Source organism: Cyprinodon tularosa, unplaced genomic scaffold (genome assembly GCF_016077235.1).
Source record: "Cyprinodon tularosa strain WSP-4 unplaced genomic scaffold, ASM1607723v1 ctg10, whole genome shotgun sequence".
NCBI classification, from domain to species: Eukaryota; Metazoa; Chordata; class Actinopteri; order Cyprinodontiformes; family Cyprinodontidae; genus Cyprinodon; species Cyprinodon tularosa.
Genome location: NW_024037782.1, coordinates 420,315 through 443,753, shown reverse-complemented (window position 1 = coordinate 443,753; position 23,439 = coordinate 420,315). Strand labels below are relative to the sequence as shown.

The 23,439-nt window shown below is 37.8% G+C and overlaps 2 protein-coding genes across 3 annotated transcripts in view; both read left to right on the top strand.

The window, feature by feature from the left end:
- The window catches only part of iars1 (isoleucyl-tRNA synthetase 1), a 71,109-nt gene that overhangs the window by 6,465 nt on the left and 41,205 nt on the right, over positions 1-23,439 (top strand). For both annotated transcript variants that reach the window (XM_038290728.1, XM_038290804.1), the window contains exons 8-13: positions 7,397-7,484; positions 7,741-7,801; positions 9,966-10,061; positions 11,286-11,408; positions 19,178-19,269; positions 21,269-21,367. In XM_038290728.1, coding sequence (XP_038146656.1) covers positions 7,397-7,484; positions 7,741-7,801; positions 9,966-10,061; positions 11,286-11,408; positions 19,178-19,269; positions 21,269-21,367 — 559 coding nt within the window. The remainder of the gene's footprint in view (positions 1-7,396; positions 7,485-7,740; positions 7,802-9,965; positions 10,062-11,285; positions 11,409-19,177; positions 19,270-21,268; positions 21,368-23,439) is intronic.
- Positions 13,655-15,646, top strand: LOC119787201 (desmin-like). The gene has a single exon (XM_038290927.1). It carries the CDS (start codon positions 13,743-13,745, stop codon positions 14,877-14,879), a length of 1,137 nt encoding a protein of 378 aa, XP_038146855.1. The 5' UTR covers positions 13,655-13,742; the 3' UTR covers positions 14,880-15,646.

The following is a 23,439-nucleotide window of genomic DNA, read 5'->3' as shown; positions in this document are numbered from 1 at the left end:
AAAGAGCTGGATGGATGATGAGATGATGAAAGCGTGGCTGAGGCAGGTGTATGTGAGGAGACCAGGTGGTTTTTTCCACGCATCACCATCGCTTTTAATATGTGACTCCATGCGTGCCCATCTCACAGCTGATGTGAAAAACATGGTGAAAAAAAATAAACGCTGTGCTCGCAGTTATTTCTGGGGTCTGACAAAGGAACTTCCACCGCTCGAAATCGGTGTGAAGCGGCCGTTCAAAGTAAGGCTGTGAGCGGCGTGGGAGCGATGGATGACAGACTGAGACCACAGTTTCACGATAAGTGGAAGGCAGCGCCGGGCAAGTTACGCCACCGTTTGCGGATGGATTGTAGATGCTTGGACTAAAGTGTCTGCTGGCACTGTTGTTCAAGCTTTTGCAAAAGCCGGCATTATTTCTGAGGAGCCGCACGACACGGAAAGTGACTCTGACAGCGAAGAAGGGGAAATTGGCATGTCTGATTTAGCGCAGCTGTTTAATTCAGAAACAGAGGATGATGACTTTGATGGGTTTGATTAATACTTTGTAATAAATACATGAATAAAGCACAATCATACTCAGTTTTGCTCCCGCTCTATTTTTCTACCTGAAAACTTAATTCAACAGCAGCCTCTGGGCCGGGTCTCCTCCTCTTCACCGCGGCGGCTGGCAGGTGTTTTTTCATCTAAATAATCTAAATCTTGCAGCTATATTTGCTGTGATCAGTGGGAATAAAGTAGTTTTAATATGTTTTTAAGTGAGAAAGGCCACCTGAAAACTTAATAATTGCAGTCAGTTCATCCAGATTATCTATTTCTGTCGGAGGCGCTCAGACCTGCGGGTTCACCACGGTGGCTGGCAGTTGTTTTTCATCTAAATAATTTTAACTGCAGGCACCAGGATACCGGCAATAAAAGCGAACATATTCTGTCGGCAGGTTTCAGGATTTTAAGTTAATTTAGGAGTGATCACAGCGCTCTGTCATCTGCGATGTGTCTGTCTCACTGCCAGCTCCCAGGTTTGATTAATACTTTGTAATAAATACATGAATAAAGCACAGTCATACTCAGTTTTGGGCCCGCTGTATTTTTAAATACGCAGTAGAGGTATTTAAAGGTAGTAGGGGACATGTACCTGTATATAAAAAACGCGCCCTATAGTCCGGTGCGCCTTATGTGTGTGTTAAATACAGAAATGGGACACATAACTGAGACTGCGCCTTTTAGTACGGTGCGCCTTATGGTCGTGAAAATACGGTATATATATATACACTCACCGGCCACTTTATTAGGTACCCCATGCTAGTAACGGGTTGGACCCCCTTTTGCCTTCAGAACTGCCTCAATTCTTTGTGGCATAGATTCAACAAGGTGCTGGAAGCATTCCTCAGGGAGTTTGGTTCATATTGACATGATGGCATCACACAGTTGCCGCAGATTTGTCAGCTGCACATCCATGATGCGAATCTCCCGTTCCACCACATCCCAAAGATGCTCTATTGGATTGAGATCTGGTGACTGTGGAGGCCATTTGAGTACAGTCAACTCATTGTCATGTTCAAGAAACCAGTCTGAGATTATTCCAGCTTTATGACATGGCCCATTATCCTGCTGAAAGTAGCCATCAGAAGTTGGGTACATTGTGGTCATAAAGGGATGGATATGGTCAGCAACAATACTCAGGTAGGCTGTGGCGTTGCAACGATGCTCAATTGGTACCAAGGGGCCCAAAGAGTGCCAAGAAAATATTCCCCACGCCATTACACCACCACCACCAGCCTGAACCGTTGATACAAGGCAGGATGGATCCATACTTTCATGTTGTAGACGCCAAATTCTGACCCTACCATCCGAATGTCGCAGCAGAAATCGAGACTCATCAGACCAGGCAACGTTTTTCCAATCTACTATTGTCCAATTTCGATGAGCTTGTGCAAATTATAGCCTCAGTTTCCTGTTCTTAGCTGAAAGGAGTGGCACCCGGTGTGGTCTTCTGCTGCTGTAGCCCATCTGCCTCAAAGTTCGACGTACTGTGCGTTCAGAGATGCTCTTCTGCCCACCTTGGTTGTAACGGGTGGTTATTTGAGTCACTGTTGCCCTTCTATCAGCTCGAACCAGTCTGGCCATTCTCCTCTGACCTCTGGCATCAACAAGGCATTTCCGCCCACAGAACTGCCGCTCACTGGATGTTTTTTCTTTTTCGGACCATTCTCTGTAAACCCTAGAGATGGTTGTGCGTGAAAATCCCAGTAGATCAGCAGTTTCTGAAATACTCAGACCAGCCCTTCTGGCACCAACAATCATGCCACGTTCAAAGTCACTCAAATCACCTTTCTTCCCCATACTGATGCTCGGTTTGAACTGCAGGAGATTGTCTTGACCATGTCTACATGCCTACAGGCACTGAGTTGCCGCCATGTGATTGGCTGCTTAGAAATTAAGTGTTAACGAGCAGTTGGACAGATGTACCTAATAAAGTGGCCGGTGAGTGTGTATATATATATATATATATATATATATATATATATATATATATATATATATATATATATATATCTCAGAAAAAGCAAAAAAATAACACCCTCATCGATGGTTTTGTTAAGTGTCTTCAGCTAATGTGTGTTCTTTTTAATAAGGAACAAACTAGCAAATGTATGTAGATTACTGATTTTACCAATTATGTCCACGGACGGCTCACCTCTTGCATCATTGGTAGGTGAACGTTTCAGCCATTGTGTAACAAAACAATATGGATGATACTATGATAAATCTATTGAAATAATCAACAACTAATTAATTAATGGATTAATCATTAACTAGAGTATAGACTCTAAAACATGCCTTTAGTTGCAAGATAAACTATCTTAAAGCAGTAACTCTACCAAAAATTGTAAAAACAAAAATATATATGTATATACATATGAATATTTTGCATTAAAGCTTTAAAAAAAACTTTGTCAAAATGCTATATCCAGACCTCCATAGGTGGAAAAGTTTTAGTTTCACCTGGTTTAATATTGTAAAAAAATCTTCTTTAAGGGTCCTTTTGCTATCTGATTATTAATCGGAAAAATAATCATCAGACTAATCAATTATTTTGGTTTTTTTTTTACGCAGCCATTTGATTTAGGTGTCTTGCCCTTAATGTAAAATTATCTTGGTGAAGCATAGTGGTGGCGCTACAGTGCTATGTGATTTTTTTAATTTTTTTATTTTATTTTCTTTTTTATTTAACAATGACAGGGAACCTGGTCAGAGTTAATGTTAAGATCTGGGGATTTGAATACAGAGCAGTGCTGGTGAATGAAACAACAGGCCTCATTATAAATCCATATTCACGAGGGAATGGTTTAAATTTTAATTATATGCATGTATTCTAACGTTTCTAAGTTTGTTTTGGGACATGCAAAGTCCAAAAGTAAGACTTCTAAACAGGCTTTTACTAAAATATTTAAACTCTATTCAGTTTGACTGGAAAATTTATACCCCTAAAGACTTAGAGTTGAATGCATGTTACACCTCTGAGATCTGATTAAAAAGGAATTGCTCACCCAACATTTTTATTTCCCTTTATAGTTGCATACCATGTTGTTGTGGTCTCATAAAATCAGTGTTAAAATCTGTACTTGCAGACTGACAAAAGATGTGAATACGTCTGAATGCATTGTATGTTCCTATTTGATCTGAATTTCACTACCTTTTCTTGTCTCAAATGTTCTGTTTAGAAGAGTGTTGAATATTTTCTACACTTTCCTCATTTCTGCAGCACGTTTTGTCGCCATATCTGTTTTAACTGCTGTTCCTTTAACCATCCTGCTAAAAAAAATGGCCCTCGGCTCTGATTGGATAGCTGATTGCTCTAAAATGGCAGAGAGCAGAATGATAAGTTATTTCTCTCTCTATATATATAAATATGTATATATTTTGTAAACTAAATTAACGCTAAAGTAGCAACTTGTACACATATGAACCTGTACACCTATTTACATACATTTATAAATAAGATTAAAGCGCACCACAAAGGAGCAAACATGTCCTCATACCATTGTTGGGGTGTTACATAATATCTATAGCTGGAAGAAATCTGAAAAAGAACTAGGTTTTTAGCTTATTTTTATCTAATTAATTGAAGTGAAGTGTTGGAAATATTAGTTATTTTGTTCAGAAAGAAATGCATCTTTCTGCATAGCTGTATGATAGTGATTGGATGAAAGGAGACAGGGCTGCTAGCCCTTTACTCCCTGGACTGATTTTAAGTTCTGAATTCAGACAGAGGCTGTGTCTACATCAAACCTGGAAATGTGGATGAACTTCAAATGAGGCCACTTATTAAAAGCATTGTCCTTATTCAGATATGGAAAAGAGAAACCCTGGAGAGGTGGCTGCTGTTTTCTGCTACCCTCCTGCTGTATTTTCTCCACTTTCTGATGAGATAACTGGTAGGTTTTTAAATGGATGACCTAGATTTCAGTTGGCCTGCCAATGGTGCAGTTGATACTGCAGGGGGCGCTATTGAAGTGTAGCGTTTCATCCTCACTGCATTGACTGTGCTGCATGAGAGACTGCCTTGGAATACCAATGAGTGTTCTTTTTTTGGGATCAGCACAGTCTCTTCCCTGCGTTTTGTCCCTTGTTCCATCGTCAAACCTACATTTTTCTAATTTTTCTGATTGCTCTTCTCTCCTTTCTACCTTTAATTGTCTTCTGTTGTTTGCTCCCCGTCCGTTTCCTTCCTTTGCCGCATGTGTCTCTGGTTGATTTGAGGGTTGTCAGCTGCGTCAGATCTGAGCTGTGCTGTCATTTTTCACCCCACTGAGGGGAAGAAACATCTTTTATTGATTCTGCTACGTACTGTCCCCCTTTTTCTTTTCCCCAGGCTCAAGCCGTTTGGTTTTTGCCAACCACATAACTGCCGCACTAGCTGTTCTCCTTGACTCCTCTTTAAAATTCTTTACATTTTTTCCAGTAAGCTGTGGTTTAATAAAAAAATGCCTGCTAAAAGTATTCACACCCTATTTTCACCTTGGGCCACATTATATCAACAAACTGCAATGTAAGGTGTTGGGGTCTTATGTAATGTGCCAGTTTAATGTAATGCACAACCGTGAAGTGCAAAGAATAGGATACATTGACCTAAAAATATTTTGATTATAAAAAAAAAAAAAAAAGGAAAACCTGTGAAAAGTATGACATGCATTTATAATCAGCCCCCTGACTCAATGATACATAGAACAATGTTTGCTTTTTCCTTTTTTATTTTTCACTATTTTGTCAGGCTTAAATGTTTCAAATGATTAAAATAATTTTAGTACCTGTGGTAACCTGTGAGAAAATGTTTCTGTTGTCACAATGTTAAATACTTTAATGACTGTTTCCTATCAGTCTGGAAAGGGTTTCCAGGTCATTTCTAAGGCTGTTGGTCACTAGTGAACCACAATGAGAGCTAATATTCACAAATGGAGAAATATAAAAAGGTGATGAATCCTCCTAAGACTGGCCTGCCTGCTGTCAAGACTCATTCTGGAGGTCACAAAGGAAAGTTCACACTGCAGGGAAATATGACCTAAATCTTTTTTTTGTATTGTACTTTTTCCCATATGTGAACAATATCATAATTTTTCATGTCATTCTGAATGACCTGATCCAGATCTATTCATCGCCAAAAGACTCATGCGTTTGTCTCTTTGCATCTTGTCCAAACAAACCATTTCTGAATAAGCTCATCAAACCTGCAGTGGTGGAAGTATGTGGCCCTGGACAGCCAAATTGATAAACACAGGCTGATTTATACTCAGAAACCAGGTCGTCTGCGTGTGTGTCACTGTGAATACAAATGGGCCCCCCTGTCGCAGACACCCTGCTGCACCTCTCCAAAATTGCAGGGGACCGCAGACAAGAGGCCTCTGATTGGTCAAATCTACATCCACTATACTCTGTGTATTTCCTGTTTGGTACCTTACTGCCCTGTTTTGGAAAACGACTTGCGAAAATGGAACAGCTAGAAGAGCGAGGCGCGCAAGAACGCTGGGACCTTTTTTCGACCTGGATCCCCGCTCCTTTTCGCCCTCATGTCCCTTCGTTGTCGCACAAACTTGCTCCTACTTCCTCACCGCCTCGGCCGTATCTAGATGCACAGTTAGTTTGTGATTGTCCCTCTTGCGTTTTGGTGTGGAATAACATGTTGCAGACCACGCTTCAGAATTGGGCATAAATCAAAAATATCTGTGACAAGCTCACTGCGACACACTGCTACGGCTGCTTTCTTATGTGTTCATTTTTTTAATTTATTTTTTTATAGTATTCTGTCTGGCGATGTGGCAGTAAGAATAATTGCCTTGATGCCAAAAAGAGCCCGACAGATTTTACTTTTACAAGTGGAGCATTACGGTTATCGCCATAGTGTTCTGCTTGTTTTATGCATATAAATTGCTTTATTATAATTATGCAGGGAGTTTTTACAGATTATATGGACACTGCAATGTAATTAAAACAGGAAAGGAAAAACAGGAGGAAAAAAAAGGAGAAAAGATGAAAGAAAGGAGATAAAAGGGAGATAATGATAAAACATTTTCCGTCTGCTTCATCACCTGCAAGGAGATGTAAAAAGAACAGCACAACCAACGGACATGGTACGAGACATACAATAAAGTAACACCTAGATACTATCGCTGAAGTATATATACTTATGTGTTAAATTAGCTGGATATATATTTAAAATGTACAGCAACTGGCAGGTTTAACAGCATTTCCTTAAAAAAAAAAAAAGATGGTTTTATGTCACACTCATAGTTATTCGATTGGTTCTGACATGTTACCTCTGACTCTGCTCGTCATGCCTTTGAAATTTGTTTCTATTTGCTAGTTTCCAGATTGATTGGCAGTAAATACGGCTCAAGTCATTCTGGCTGAGTAAAGCTGTATGTGTCTGATGGTGAATGCCCACCCATCAAAAACCTGACCAGCAATTCAACTTCAATAGCTTGAAAATGCATAATCTTGTTATGTTCCTATAAAAGAAAAATACTGATAACCATTTGATAATGATAAATTAAGGTTGTATTCACCAAGCATATATCCTGATTATGTTTATTTTTCCTTTTTCAGCCTAAATAGAATTCCAGCTCCAGACGCTATGAGCAGACATAAACAGATGTGGCACGCTCTAAGCAAAAACAAAATGCTGCAGTCACAGAAAGAAAATTATGCAAATAGTATAAATGCTAGCAAACCTGCGCCACAAAACACAACAGACTTTGAGTTTTCCTGTTTCCAGTCTTAAATACATTTCACAGTGATACAAACTTAAAGAGCATTATGTAAAAATTGTTCTTCATATGAAAAAATCTTGGAAAATGTGAAGTCATAAATTGCATAAAACACTTATTTTCCCTTCATTTTTCAGATAATACCACAGATAAGACTTACATTATGATGGAAGCCAGGCTGGGAGCTCTTTTCAAGTCTGAGAGTGAATATACCATTTTGGACAAGTGAGTAAAAGCTTCACTGTGTTTCTACAAAGAATGCTATTGATTTGTGATCTTAACTCTTCATCAAGGGAAGTCAATTCTACAGCTTTAGCAACCTTATGGAGGATATATAAATGCACATCTTAAATAGTAGGATAGTATTGAAAATTGTTTTACAATGTCGTATAAATAGTAACCTTTTGATAATAGCTCAGTTTACTAGATTCTGATATCTGTTTTGTTAACTATCTAATGTCCTCTTTACGCTTTTTGTTAGATTTCCTGGAAAGGTCCTAAAAGGAAAAAAGTACAAACCACTTTTTCACTACTTCATTAAGGTAAGTGGACTTTTTTGTGGTGTTTTCTTGTCTCATATATGAATGCTTACAGTTTTTCTTTTTTTTTAACCTAAAAGGAGTCCAACTGGTTTATTTATTTTTTTCTTTATTGATAAAAGAAATATAAGTTGGTTATTCTGATTTATTTGTTTGCATCTGTGCACCTGCTCCCTCCGCATGTCTGTTATAATCTCTTTTAGAGGCAATTTATACATTTTTTCCTATTTTGTTCAATAAACAAACAAATATTTCAGGAGTTGACTAGTTGGCACACAAATATGTGATACGCAAACTGTTGTTTTTACAAGCAGAAAAGTTCCAGTTAGCTATGGACAAGTTTGATGGGCATTTCTGGTTTACTTCAGACACCAAGCGACCTCTGCTACTTATTTCTGGTTGAATAAGGTCAGCCTTTATTTACATTTGAAGGCGACAGCTCAAAGATGGGTACATTCTCATTTCTTTATTATAAGAGAAAATGGCTCATCAATTCCTCACCCTGTACATGGCGACAAAGATGGCTATGTGCTGACATACGGTTTGGTGTGCATGGAGGTAGATGTTCATCAAGGCCAGTTTCTGATTGCTTCCTGCAATAATGATGGGCTGGTGGTTCTGGTGGGTGCAGAGGTGGAGACTGCAGGCTTCACCTGTACAGCTGGAGCCGGCCAGTCATGCAGTGATGCTGCTGCCGCCCTGTTGCCACAGAGTCCACCCCATCACCTCAACGGGATTTTGAAAAAAAAAAAATCCTCTGTTCATTCATAGCGCTCTTTCTCTCTATCGTTCTCTAGACACACATTTAAAGATGCTAAAAAAGGCCGCATTCATGCCAGAGGTGCTCAGGTCCACTTGGACGGCAAATACTTTATTACCTTACTCGGAGACGTCAGTCAACAAGGCCGATTAAGATCATTACAATCATTGAACTAAATGGTGAGGAACCTGATCTGGTTCATTTTCTTCAGTCTTTAATAACCTGATGCTGCAAGGAAGACTCCAGTATGGTGCCTGATCCCACTATTTTTCCTGAGTTTTACATGGGTTAGGGGGCAGCTCATGCAGGTGGAGATAACATGACTCCAATTACTTTATTTAACCCAATATGGAATCTCTGTCTTCAACTACAACTCGGACCATAAACACTGACATCTGCAACTCTCTCCTTCTGAGCTCCCTGAAGTTTTCAGCAGAAACTGAAGGAGATTGAGGGATTGCTGTCAAGTCAATAAGTCGATGCAGTCAGCTTGTTTTTCTTAGATAGAAAACTTTGAACCAATCTGACTGTGTGATCTGGTTGAGTTGTCTCTGTAAAGCGCCTTGAAATGACATGTGTTGTTAATTGGAGCTATATAAATAAATTGAGTTGAAACTTGTCTATTGTAATGTACCTCAAAATTCAAGCAGCTGCCTCTGTTTGGATTAATAAAGTGTTATGTTTGGACATGTAAGGAGTTTTAGTTAACACATTTTTCTTATTTTTATTTTCTGTAAAAGCAGCTTTTTTGCACCACATTTGCAGTGTGTAGGGTCCTCGTCATTCTTTGCCCAGTCATGAGTGCACCTGTCAACATCTCCTGTCCTCATCATCCTCCTCCTCTTTGCAGATGTCCATTCGAATAATTGCATTAACACCCATAACTTGCTGTCCAATAGTTTAACCTCCATGTCTGCCTGAGCTTTCTGACACAATTCTGCCACAGCATCAAGCAATTCAGTCTGGCATCTTCCATCTTGCAGTGCTACAGAATTTACACTTCTGTATATTGTGATTGCACGGTGTGATGATGTGTGAGGGCTTTAGGAACAACAATGCAACACAGGAAAAGAACATTTGCAAATTGTTAGTCACATGTGCGACCGAACTGATGGCACTCTGGAGCCCAGACTAACTAGAAAAAGGTGGCAGAGGAGCCAAATTAATCTCCACAGTGCTACCAGTTATAAACAGCCCTTTATCAAGTAAAAGGGAGAATGTGTACTGGATACATTTCCATGTACTGGATGCTTTACAGTGTTTTGTTTAAATGTAATATAATGGAATGTGCTTGTGTATCAGGAAGATTCTTGCTGTTTAGGGTACATGAACTCTGAAACTATTTAAAAATACTAAATGTTGCTGCTAATTATTTTTTGTGAACTGTATGAAATTCTTCTTTCCTAGTTTGCAGAGAAAGGAGCATTCCAGGTACTGACGGATAACTACGTCAAGGAGGAGGAGGGTACCGGGGTCGTCCATCAGGCCCCTTACTTTGGAGCCGTGAGTAAAATTCAAAAACTTAAATCATAATTTGTTAATGTGTCAAATGACTGTGCTGTGTGGTAAAGTGGCCAATCAGTTTATATTCAGGAAAATTATGCTGTATTGTAAAAAAAACTTTGTTCATACCTTCTGTTCCCTGAAAAATGATATTAAGAAAAATATAGATATTAAGAAATGTGAAATACTTCCATGTCCTGATTGTTCACTTTGAGCTTTTAGGTGAATAACAGATGAGGACACTAGCTAAATGCATCCATCATTAACTTTTGGGTACTTTGTCAGGGAAGCATCACGGTGTTGGATCTCATTTGTCTCCTTCAGGAAACAAAATTGAAGTAAGGAAGTGAAGTGATTTAGGAATCATTGAATGATAGATTATACAAATGGGGATTTGATCAAATAAATGATTGGTGAGAATAACCGCAGGAAAGTTTTGTAAAACCCCATCGTATCGGAGGAAATGTTAGAATGTATTCATTTTTTTATTTATTTAATGCTCAGAGGATCCCAGCTTTGAGATTTCTGTGTGAGAGCCGAAAATAGGACATGGTGTTCAGCCTTTCTTTGCAAAGCGAGAATAATATTTTTTTAAATTTTTATCACAGGCATTAGTGCAACAAAATACTGCTCACCACTTGCATGTTTGTATTTTTTGCTCGTTAAACTTAAATCAGAGGAATCAAAATAATTGTTTTTGTGGTAAGTTTATTTGAAGTCAAGGAATTCACTTTAGCCTTTTTCATTTGCTTTTTATTCTTTCCCTCTCTTACATTTAATGTAATTTCTCTTAGACATTTTTGTAGACTAAATCCTGAAATGTGAATATTTTTACTCTGAAGATATATTGTCGGAAAAAAGACACCGCCCAACTGCATTATTCAAATTTTATTTTGTTATGACTAGATGTGAAATGAGCTAGTGAGTCATCTGTCTTGGATCTTGACAGGGTGCGTGAATAGAAATTACATTTCGAGCTGGGCAGTGCTCATATCTTTCATGCATAGCTGCTACATGCCAGAGGAACTTGTTTCAATGCTGTAAAAGCTGTCCACCTCAGCAAGGAATTTGATGTGTAGTGACACGTTTAAACTGGAAAATTAAAGAAAAGGGCTCATCATGACTTTTGTTTAGATTGTGCCTTAAGTTTAAGGTTGTAAGTACATACATCTTTAAATAAAAAGCTGTAAAACCTCCATGTAAATTACATTCTTGTCTCTCCAGGATGATTACAGGGTATGCGCAGAATACAACATCATCCAGAGAGACCAAGCTCCGATCTGCCCTGTGGATGCCTCCGGTTGCTTCACCTCAGAGGTCACAGATTTTGCTGGACAGTACGTCAAAGTGAGTGGCACATCATACATTTACACACAACCAGATGTATTGTCATGTAAATCTTTAAGGTGATGTAGATTTGAGTCTGTTTTGAGTAGTTTAGTTGATTGGTTGTTGAAAACAGGAAAAAGCAAGAACAAATGTGTTCTTAGTAATCAATGGAGAGAAAGTAACCAATATTTAAGTCATGATCATGAAACTTGTTATTTTGACCTATGTTTACTCATCATCTTTATCCTATTACTAGTTTATCAGTTTGGTATTGATGTGGACAAAGATGGCACAGTGGAGGAGGAGTTACGTGACTAATGGGGAGCAAAAAGTAGTGAAAATCTCTCCTAACGGTCTGTGAACTGAGTTCACTATTAAGTCCTCTATATAGTCTTCGCTCATATTATTTTTAATCCAAGGTTGCCCTGATTTATTCCCCAGCAAACTGTAATTAGATAAATTATGATAAGGTTTTGTTTTTTTTTACTGGTAAAAACATTCTAGTATTGTTGAAATTAATATTAAATATCCTGAAGAAGGCTTTTAGCTATCAATGCGTACGGGCGTACATTGTACGCCCTTTACTAAAAATATTTGTGCGCCCTGTTTTTGGATGTACAGCTTTGGTACGCCTCGTTTTTCTTTCGGAAAGTTAGCTCAAATGTTCAAAGTTTCACAAGCAGTAGATGTTGGAGTTGGAAAAGTAAGAGTTTTGTTACTCGACGCGCCACATCAACCAATCAGAAAAGCTGGTCTGCAAGCTGGCAGGGAGACGGACAGCGCTGCTGATGCAGAGCACTATGACCACTCTACTGAATCTTTTTATTAACGCCTAAATTAACTTAAAATTTTGAAACCTGCCACCAAAATGTGTTCGCTTTTATTATTCTGGTGCCTGCAGTTTGTACCACATTCCTGAAAAATGCTAACATCTACTTCCAGCTGCCACATAAAGTAGGGGAAAAAACCCCAAGAGGCAAACTGGCCTTGGGCAGCTGTTGCTGGATAACCTATGAAACACAACATTGTACCTAAAACTGAAATCATGTCTTCCTTATGAAATTTCCACCATTAGTCAAGCACCCATACTTCCCATAATCAGGACAAAAGTAGTGTTGTAACAAAGACAAAGTTTGCTGCATTCCACATCAAGATGCAGGAAACAGCAGAGTCTAAATTTCAACATTTTTAGGAGAACATACTCCTGGTCCCTCGCAACATTGTGCAAAGCCTAAAGATGTGATACACCAAGGTCTACACCCTATGAAATATGCCTTTATCTAGCTAAAGTACCAATATGTGCTGGTTGTAAGCTGAAGCAAATGATCCTTGTAGAGCAGGCATCCCCAAACTTGGTCCTTGAGGGCCGCTGTCCTGCAGGTTTTAGATGTTTCTCTGCTCCAGCACAGCTGATTTTAATTGATAGTTGATTAACAGGCTTTTGCTCTACTGCAATCATCATAATCAGCTGTGCTAAAGCAGGGAAACATCTAAAACCTGCAGGACAGCGGCCCTCGAGGATCGAGTTTGGGGATGCCTGTTGTAGAGTTACCAAAAGCTTCAGTTTCACTTTAGGTATTACCAGCAGCTTTAAAGCAACTGTTGTGCAGTACATTCATACTTTTTACAAATAAAGTCCTCATAAAAATAGATCTCTATTAAAACATTGAATTGCCACAGACCAAGCATTATCCAGTGTTTGTGTGTTGAGCAGCGTAGCATAGTATACTCTATAACTCAAATGATAATAAAGTCAACTGGAGCAGTCACCCTTGTTGGAAATGAACACTTTGTTCAATCTTACCAGTATTTCAGGAGTTTTAATTAAGATCATTTTGAAAGATTTTTCTCAAGTGGTCTATTCATATTTTAGGTTTGAATTGTGAAATAAAGGACATTCTTATAAAACCGGTTTGATAGATTTTTGAAGACCCAACACGTTTTTCCTTTGTGCTCCAGTATGCTGGGTACGGCTCAGTATGCGGTCACACCCAACTTTATCAGCATCTTTAGTTGATAAGGAGCTAAAAAACAATCAGCCGTACACAATGAGATCACCATTTCACATGTTGGTGCAAGCAACCGGGGAGTGGACCTGACCTGCCTGGTCACTAACAGTACAGCGTTACCTAATAAAAAGTATGGAGCAACGGTTCTCTGGAAGTCTGTCATATTCCTCTTTTGAGATGTGTTAAATTGTAGCTCAAGTTTCATGGCTGTCTGACACATTCTTTAGCATCACATAAAAACAGAGGTGATCCAAGTGAGCTTCAGTCTCAAAGTGGCAGTCACAGAAAGCCAGGGCGCAGTTTTATTTTCAACTTGGAAAGAAACACTAGTGACTTAAACAGCATGAGGGCTTCATCCTATACCCAGAAGAGCTTACAGGTCAGCAGCTCTTCTGGCAGGGTAAGGGTTCAGAGCCCATCACCTTCCCGGTGCCGTGGATCCTCCTATGACAACCGTGGGCGCTCAGGGTTTCATGGAACCGCTGTTGAGCTGGGAACAGAGATACACCAGCAACATGCCAATGAGAAGGAGGAGATGCAGGAACTCAATGTGAAATTTGCAGGATACATCGCAAAGGTTCAGGCCCTCGAGCAGAGAAACGCAGCACTGCAAGCCGAGCTGGCCGCTCTGCAGGACCGCTACAAGGGAAGCCCAGGTGGCATCAGTGAAGAATACGAGCTCAAGTTCAAAGAAGTGCGGGAGCTGATTGAAACCCTTACCAATGAGAAAGGAGCTGCTGATATTGAGCGAGGCTACATCGAAGAGGAGGTGGAGGTGTGGAGACTTAAACTGGAGGAGGAGATGGCACTTAAAGAAGAAGCAGAGATGATTCTGAGGGAGTTTCGTCAGGATGTGGACAGTGCCACGCTGCAGAAGGCTGAGCTTGAGAAGCGCATAGAACAACTAGTGGCGGAGATTGAGTTTCTCAAGAAGCTCCATGATGAAGAGGTAGCCGATCTCATGAAGCAGATTGAGGACTCAAAGATTACAGCTGAGTTGGACGGTGATCGTCCTGACCTGGCTGCTTACCTCCGCAATATGCGTGCAGAAATAGAAGCTGTCGCTGCCCGAAATGTCCAAGAGGCTGAAAAGTGGTACAAGAATAAGTTTGACACCCTCAAGGAGCATGCAGGGAAACACGAAGAGCACATGAAGACCATGAGAGAAGAGATCGCAAGCTACCACAATCAGGTATCAGACCTACAGAACCAGATTGACGCCCTTAGAGCTCGCAATGCCGCCCTGGAACAGCAGCTGGAGGAAATGGAGATCTCCCACATGGACAAGGTGGGAGGTCTGGAGAGCGTCATTGCTCAGCTGGAGGCTCAGCTCTGTGAAACCAAACTGGAGATGACCAAGTATCTTCAGGACTACCAGGAACTGCTGCACATAAAGCTTAAGCTGGATGCAGAGATCACCACCTATCGAAAGCTGCTGGAAGGAGAAGAGGAGAGGCTTGGAATTGCAAAAGATCATTAAAATCCATAATGAGAGCTGTGAAGAATCAGGCCTGGTTCAGAATGGCTATGAAGAAAACCTACAATACAACATGGAGCAGAGATCACCTCAGAATTGTTATAAAAACTATAAAATGTCTTAACCAAAGGTCTCTGTATCGTGTGATATTATAACAGTAGAAATAACAATAGATCACATAAAAGTTTTAATTACTTTTTTGTTAGGAATTGACTTAAAGAAAAATACTGCAAATCTAACTAAAACCCGTATCTATGCATAGTTTTGGATCTATTAGGTCTGATCATGTCCAGCTCCTGTATAATTCATGCTCTACTCCATTATGCATTAGCTTGCTACCATCGCTGCTGTCTTCTGTCTTTCCTGAAAAATTTCCCATTATTTTCAGAACTCATCCTTCTTCTTTTTCACTGTCTCTCCTACTTGTCTTGTTTCGTCTTATATCTGGGTTTGGCAGCCCTCATATCTCCTTGCTCATTCCCCTTTCTTTTACTTCAGGCCCTCCAGAAGTCCTGCTAAATTTACTTTCCCTTTTTTCCCTGCCAAGTCAGCCCCGCTGTCACTCCTCTGTGCTCCAGTCTCTCACTTTTTGTCATCAGTCTGCTTCCTCCTGTCAAAGTTTTCCTCCCACTTTAACTCTTACCTTGGTTCAAATGAGGAATGCCGGCCTGACGGATTCTGAATGTTTTGACAAGAAACAACCTTTGACCATTTTCACTAATGTTTACCAGCTGTTACTCAATAAAGTCTTAAGAGTGCATACACAACAATGGTGTTCCTTCCCTCCTTTTTTATGAAAATTTCTTTTCTATGTCTGACCTTGCAGTGTAACTATGTTTGCTGACCTGGCTCCACTTTGTTAATGTAATATTCATGTGTTTGTCTAACATGCAGAACATCTGCCATCATCCATGTGGCCAACTGTTGAATTAGTTTCACCCTCCCTTGAGTTGGTGGCAGGTTTCCAAAAACAGTCTCATTAAGGATGCATACCAATGTGTTCATGTGGTTTTGATTATAGGAGGACATATGGAGGAAAATTATTGATGGGTGAAAATTGAAAGTGTTTTGATCAAGAGAGGGTTATTGACCATTTTGAAATATATTCATGAGCTTTCTGTAAATTGAGCTGCAAGCATTGTTAGAGGGAGATGATTGTGTGTGATGAGCTTTTTGGCTAATTGCATACAGGGGTTGACGTTAAGGATTTTTACCACTTGCACTTCAAGCGAGTGACTTTCACATTTCATTTGCCCAGAAATAAATTTTACTTGCCCAGTATAATGTTTGATAAATATAGTTCCTAATATTCATTTTTGTATATATATCAATGAAAAATGTTTGTTTTTTAAATGTTTTTTGTACCTCAGTATTTTTTAAGTTTACAGGTTCCGGGTGTGTATATGCATGCCTCAGATAATGAACTCAAGCCTACATTACCGTGTTAACATGCTTTTCAATCCTTCCTGCACAACTAAACTTTGCTTTAAACTGTTGTGTGCTTGGGAAAAATACAAATTGTAATGTTAAAAATCTAAAAAAGACTTGACAGGTTAAAAACTTAAGATAAATCACAAGACAGAAGTCAATGTCACAAATGAATAACTTTTATTTTAGAATCACTGTATGTTTATACAAGATAATACTATTAATATAATGTGATTTTTCTAGAGAATCATTATACAGTTATTTTATACAGGGTTTCCACAGTCTTACATAATTTCAGAATTCCCTGACTTTTAACTGACTCAGGATTAGTTTTCCCTGACAAAATAAATGCAGCAACAAGACAATAATAATATAACAGGTCACCAATTTAACATGTTTAGCTCTATAACATTCAAATGCACCTCTCCAATGTCTAAGAGAAAAAAAATGTAATGAACATTTTTTAATGTATGACCTGCATCACTATGATAGCGCATTCTAGCTTTTTTGTCATTTTGGTAACTACATTAAAATTACCGCTAGGTGGACAAAAATCACGCCATCTGGTGGAAAATCACCCGGCTTTTTCAAATCACGCGAGAATGTGTACAAAACAACATAAATGGCGCCCGCAACGCTTCTGGGTCGTTTTCATCGAATGTCTGTGATTTTATAGTGATTTTGAGTGATAAATAATTTTTTTTTTGCGATCCTGGCACTTGCCCGGCAGGCAAATGCAATGAAATTTGTACTCTCCCGACAATAAAAACTACTTGCCCCGGGAGATCGGGTGATAGTTAACATCGAGCCCTGGCATATATGATCATAAACTATGAGCTACATGACAAAACACACAGTTCTTATTTTAACTGATATTTGAAGGTTGAAAGTTACCTTTAGTCATACACTTGTAATTTATTTGAAATCACCCATTTAAAAGAATGAAGCTACAATGAAGGAAAAGGAAACCCAAAATAAAAATTGGAAATAGTTTTGGGGTTATATTTGTTGTTTATTGCAATAACCTGTATTTTTAGAATGTTCAGCGGACAAAACATACACTACTTCTTTGAAAAGCTTCATAACAAGGCAAATGCCTAATAGAAATTGAAGAGTAGATGTGTAATTTTAATTAAAAAAAAATTTTTTCACACAAACTGCTCTTTTAAAAAATTTAAGGTAGGAATATCACAGTTATAATGGTAATATGGACTTAATGAAAAGATTGTTAAATACTTGTGGAGATTATTTATAAAAAAGTTTTTTTTTTTTTTTTTTTTAGTTTAACAATTGAGCCTCGTTGAAATTACAGCTGGACAATTAATTGCATTTTCAATTTTATTACAATTTAACAAAGCACCATTTTTAAATCGCAGAAACACTCAATTTTCGGTCATGTCATATCAAACAAGAGTCAGGAGCTACATTTATCTCTCCAGCCCTTTAATTAACATGCCTAAATTAAAGTTTTTTTTTTTTTTTTAGCTACATAGAAGGGAAAGGAGACATGCAGCTAGCATGCATACTAGTAGAATTTAGCACGTTTTCAAGGTCATGAAGAAAAACTAAACCCTGTTATACAACATGGACATAATTGTTCAGATAGTGCAAAGGAATATCAAAATAAAATCTCCATATTGGTTTCAAACAATCACAATTTTCTTTTTTTTTTTTAAACCCTTTTTATAATAAATTTTCTCATTGATGCAATGCAACTATGCTCTGTATAAAGTCAAAAATGAACCTTTTATTGCTGTAGCATAAATCAGATTTAACAATTTGGAAACTATATCCAACAGTTGCATAGGTGAAACTTAATGAATTGCATTCATCCTATCAGATTGATTTTCTCTTTGCCAATAATTAAATTAAAAAATACATTATATTGTCTGTTACACTTAATGGTTTTTACCTGTTGGTTGTGGCTTACAGCTAATGAAAATCTTCTGAATGGATAATATTTTTAATACAGGATTGTTAGGTCCTATACAATCATGTGGAAGATTGCTGACTCTATGGCTGTTGATTGTAAAGTCAAGAAGTCTGTATTTGCAAAAGGACGGTAAGAACTAATGGTCATTGCCAAATAAGCTTGCTGTCAGTATGCTGATTCATTGATGGAAAGTAAAATGGAAGGAAAAATTGTGAGACAAAACTGACCCACAAGGAAAAGAGATAATTACAGTTGTGAATTAAAGTGTGTTTAACAGTTTGGTAGAGATTAACAAGATGTGGTGTGTGGTTGATGAAGTTCTATCAGAATATTTTAGGACATGTCATGCTTCCTCCTCCATGTTGTCCAGCTTTCTTTAGAGGAAGATGAAACACTAGACCCCAGTAATCCAGATAAATTGAAAGCAGCCATTAAACAACCAGGGCCTGCTTTCTAGCATTATGTGTAATTAATCTACATGTGAGATTCTCCTTTTAATGCAATTTCAGATATGGATGAAGTGACATTCAGTGGTAGTAAAATGCATCTATGTCGATACAGTATGAAGGGTGTTATTTAAAAACTGAACCCCTGTAATACTTTTTACATGTAATTTAAGTAAATTGGTTGTAACATATTAGGCATATTGGTCTAAAAGTAGTTTTATTTTTGCCCTCAATTCTTTGTTCATTTATGTATATAATATATTTAAAATCATATATAACCAGTAGAGCTATTGTTAAGTTTAACATGAGAGCAACATCTTTTGGTGGCTTTTGGTTGTTTTAACTTGCAGCAGGGAACTATGCTGGGGGCTCTGAGGGCCCGCCTAACAGAGCCCAATTCTTGTTACACTGTGCATGTAGTATCCAACACACTGGGATCTATAACCTAAAAGCAGATTGTAACTTTTATATTGTATTTTGTTTTTGTTTCTTAGGATGCTGACAAGAACATCATTAAGTTGCTGAAGGAAAAAGGGCGCCTGGTCAATGCCAGCACTTTCAAACATAGCTACCCTTTCTGCTGGAGGTAAGAAGTCTTTCCTGCAAACCTCACCTTATGTCTTATTTTTCATCACCTTTTGAAAGTAAGTTTGTCTTCACAGAAAGATTTTATGTTTAAAGGCTTTAAAGTTCTTGTTTTACACTGCGAAGCTGGGTATGATGAGGGTAGGATAGATTGACAGTTGGCCCATTGCTTATTTTGAGATGCCTCACCTCCTCAGTCAATTGTTTATGATTCTTCTGACTTTTTTTTATCTCAGACCTTGGCTTCTTTTATTAAATGTGGTGTCTTAAAAGACTAAACGCCCTAAGTTCTTATGTCGGTAAAATCTTTAAACAAGCATTTCTCAACTTTTTATGGAGCATTTTTCCTGATTAGAAATACTCTATTCAACATGTATTTAATTTGTAGCATGTTCAACTCCAGTCATTTAGTTCTGTCTTGCTTGTTTACAATGTGTTTCTACTTTAGCACCCCTGATTCTCACTGATAGGTGATCAGCAGGCTGTTTGCTAAACTGCATTCATTCTAATCTGGTGTTATGGAGTAGTTAAACTCTTAAAACATCTAGGCCACTGGCCCCAAATTCAGGACAGTCATGGTTTATTGTAACCAAATTTCTATGTTGTTTTAAAAGGGCTAGTTATTGTGTAATATTTTTAATGATTTAACTGAAAACTTCCCTTTGCTCTTTAAAAATCCCATTTTGTTTTCTGAAAAAATCTGTAATACATTTGTTGAGTAGAACTGAAGCTAAAAAGAGGAAAACATTTAGATAAAAAAAAACCCGAAAAATTCCCATCACACACTGCAGGAATTCTAACTCTTACAACCTAGTAAGAGAAATTATTATTTATTAATCTGAATGCAAAAAAGAGAGAAATAAGCACATTCTAAACTTTGTTCTTTGAAAATATCAAGTGCCACCAACTAGGTCTGAATAATATCGACAAAACTTAGATCATAAAAATTTTTGTACATATGGTCATTACAATACAATTTCAATATTGAAATCACCAAAATAAAAGCAAAAATGGCTGTACCAATTTATGACAACCTTTCTAATATGTTTAAATAACTCCTCTAATAAGACTTTTAAGAAATATTAGTTTCAATAAACTAAACAAATACAAGTAGAAAAGCACTCATACAGGCCTCTGCCAAATTTTGCCCCAAATTGTGACTTAAACCCATAGATAAAACTAGCACATGATCTGGATCATTAACAAATTTTTATTAATTGCTCCTTAGAACGAGGCACGCCTCTGGTCAATGTCAATAAAATCAGTTCATACGTTTTCAATTGAACCTGCTAACAAACCAAAACGTTCCCTTTTCTTGTGTTTTTATCTTTAGTATAATACCTTTTTGAGTCTGATGCACAGGCCGTCAATAGTAACTGCTGTCAAATATCATGATTCCCTCTGAAAACCTAAAAAAAAACACTATTAACTCAAATTTGTTTCCTTTGCTGTGTTTTTCCCCCTACAGTAAAATGATTTATTTTAAGAAACATCAGTAACCTTTTCAGGCCTTCTGTTATTCTTTCCTGACTTCAGTATTAGAATGATCCAGCTGTAAACAGATTTTGTGCCACAAAAGCTATAAAACAAAGTAAAATGTAAATAGAAAAGCAAAAAGAAAAATGATTTTAAGCTATCAGATCAGAATTATACCCTTAAAGTACCATTGGCCTTGAAATTATAACTCACTCGGTTACCTGTATCAAAGACTTGGTCGTCTACACCACAGACAAAGATGCTGTTCGAAAATCTGTAATTTATTAAAATTGAAGATATAGTGTATTGTCTTACCCAATAAAAAGAAATCTTACCCATATCTTTGGTGTCTTACCTGATGAAATATTGAAAGGTAAAAATGTCATCACATTTTTGAGAAAGACCTGCTGGCCCATAGATAAAAAATGTAACAGGATTTTATGTGTAAAAAGGGTTTATTGAGTAAGAATATATTGTAGAACTATTTTTTTTTTTCTTTTTATGAAATGACTTTTATTTTTCAGGTCTGACACTCCCCTGATCTATAAAGCTGTCCCCAGCTGGTTTGTGCGAGTGGAGCACATGGTGGAGAAACTGCTGGATTGCAATGGGAAATGCTACTGGTAAGCTCTGACCAACCCATATCTGTCTTGGAGTTAAGTGACTGTAAAGTGTCATCTATGAACATTTCACCAAACAATTGGTCTTAAATGTTTTTGAGCCAGGGCAAATGGCAGATGGGGTCTCAAAACAATTACATCTGTCTCAGCTGTGCAAGTTGCTGCTCTGTCTATGCAGGCCTGGCCACATAGGTCTTTAAAGAGTCAATGAGGAATTTAAAATCCAAGTCTTTGCAGTGAATTATTTAGGCTTTTATGCACGTGGCATAAATTCCTTCTTAAAGTGTACTTAGGCAATGAGCATTTTCTAGGGAAAATTAGCATGATGATACATCTGCGTAGGATAAGTTTTAGCGTGATGGCTTTTCTAAGTGGTTTTACCCATGGTGCTCCCAGTGCTCTTCTGAGCCACACTAGCTGCCTCTGGTAATAGGACTGTCAAGCCAAGATGAATGACTTACTGCAGTGAAGGTGAGGACGCACAGTCACACATGTAGAGACTGAGCTGAACACCTGTGCTCCTTATCTAAAGACTGTTACCACCTTCAATAAACTGTCATATTAAGCTAACCCAGACTAGATGACTTTCATTCAACATTTAATTTGCTATATAATTAGTGTTGGCTAAATGTTAGAATTTTACGAATTACTAACTATTTAACTAATATTAGTATTTAACTAATTTTACTAGAATTATACAGAATTAAGAAGAAATAGTTAATGATTATGAATTTTTATACACCTTTTAAAATAATTTATAATTTGATTCAAATCCTTAATTTGATAAAAAAAAATTAATGTTAAAGGTAAAGATGTGTAAATACTTGTAGATTTCAAAGAAAATGAAAAAGCATCTGCATCTGTAATCAAGGTTTACAGATGCAGCAAACAATGAAGTATGTTGAGGTTTATCACACTAATAAGCACTATCATCACTGGAAATCGTGTGGCACAGTAGTGAAGCTAGTATTTTTGTGAATGTCTGAAATTTGATGATTTCGGAGGCTGATTGTAAGGCGATGAAGCAGTCTGCTCACGCGCTCTTTGTTATCTGAGAACTATGTCAGAAGTGAACCACGCCGAGCCCTACTGATGAACTAGTACCACGTTGACGCGGGTCGGTTCTGTCTGGTATGTTCCAGTTCAGTTTTGCGTGCCATTTACACTCAACAATTATTTAGGTTACCCTGCTCGGACCGATACATGGTTTCAAAAGGGTAGTGTAAATGGGGCTTATGTTGGCTCATAAAAAAAAACTCTACCAGCTTAAAGCCTTCAACACACTGAATGCAATTGTCTGCCCCATCTGAAAGAAAATCGTGTCATAATAGAGTGAATGGAAAGGAACACATCCGACACGATTTTCTTCAAGGGGGCATGCGTAGCTCCAACTCAATTCAGCAGCAATTTCATGGGTCTCACAGGAAGAGAGACGTCGTTACAAAGTAAAACACATCCACTTTGGAGAAAATACAAAATAAAGCTCTCAATGACACACAGCACAGGCTGGAAAAAACGTAGACTTTCAAAATAAATAAAACATCTCAATAAACTGAATACCTTATGCATAATTAGAGTTCAGAAGGATAAAGTAATATAGTAATTAGGGTTGGGAATTGAAAAGATTTTCACGATTCCGATTCCCTTTTCGATTCTATGAAACGATTCGATTCTTTATCGATTCTTTTTTCGATTCCAATTTGGGGAAAAAAGGAGAACAAACAGTTTGATTATCAGCATCAACTTTGTTTACTTAACTATTGCACAATCTTACAAACTCAACAAGATCAAGATGTCCACAGGAAATGTGAAACTGGAGTAACATCTGTGTTTAAATTAAAAATGAATACAAGAACAAACTTAATAACCAACAATGTCTAATAACAAATTATGGGATAATAACCTATTTTAAATAACAAAAAATACTAATTATAAAACAGTAGTAGGGAAAATTAACAGTTCTTTTGCAGAAAGATGAGCATATCTGCTTTTTCTGAAAGGATACGGGATCTTTCAGGGCTTATGGTGTCTCCAGCCGTGGAGAACACCCTCTCAGATGGGATGGAGGAAGCCTG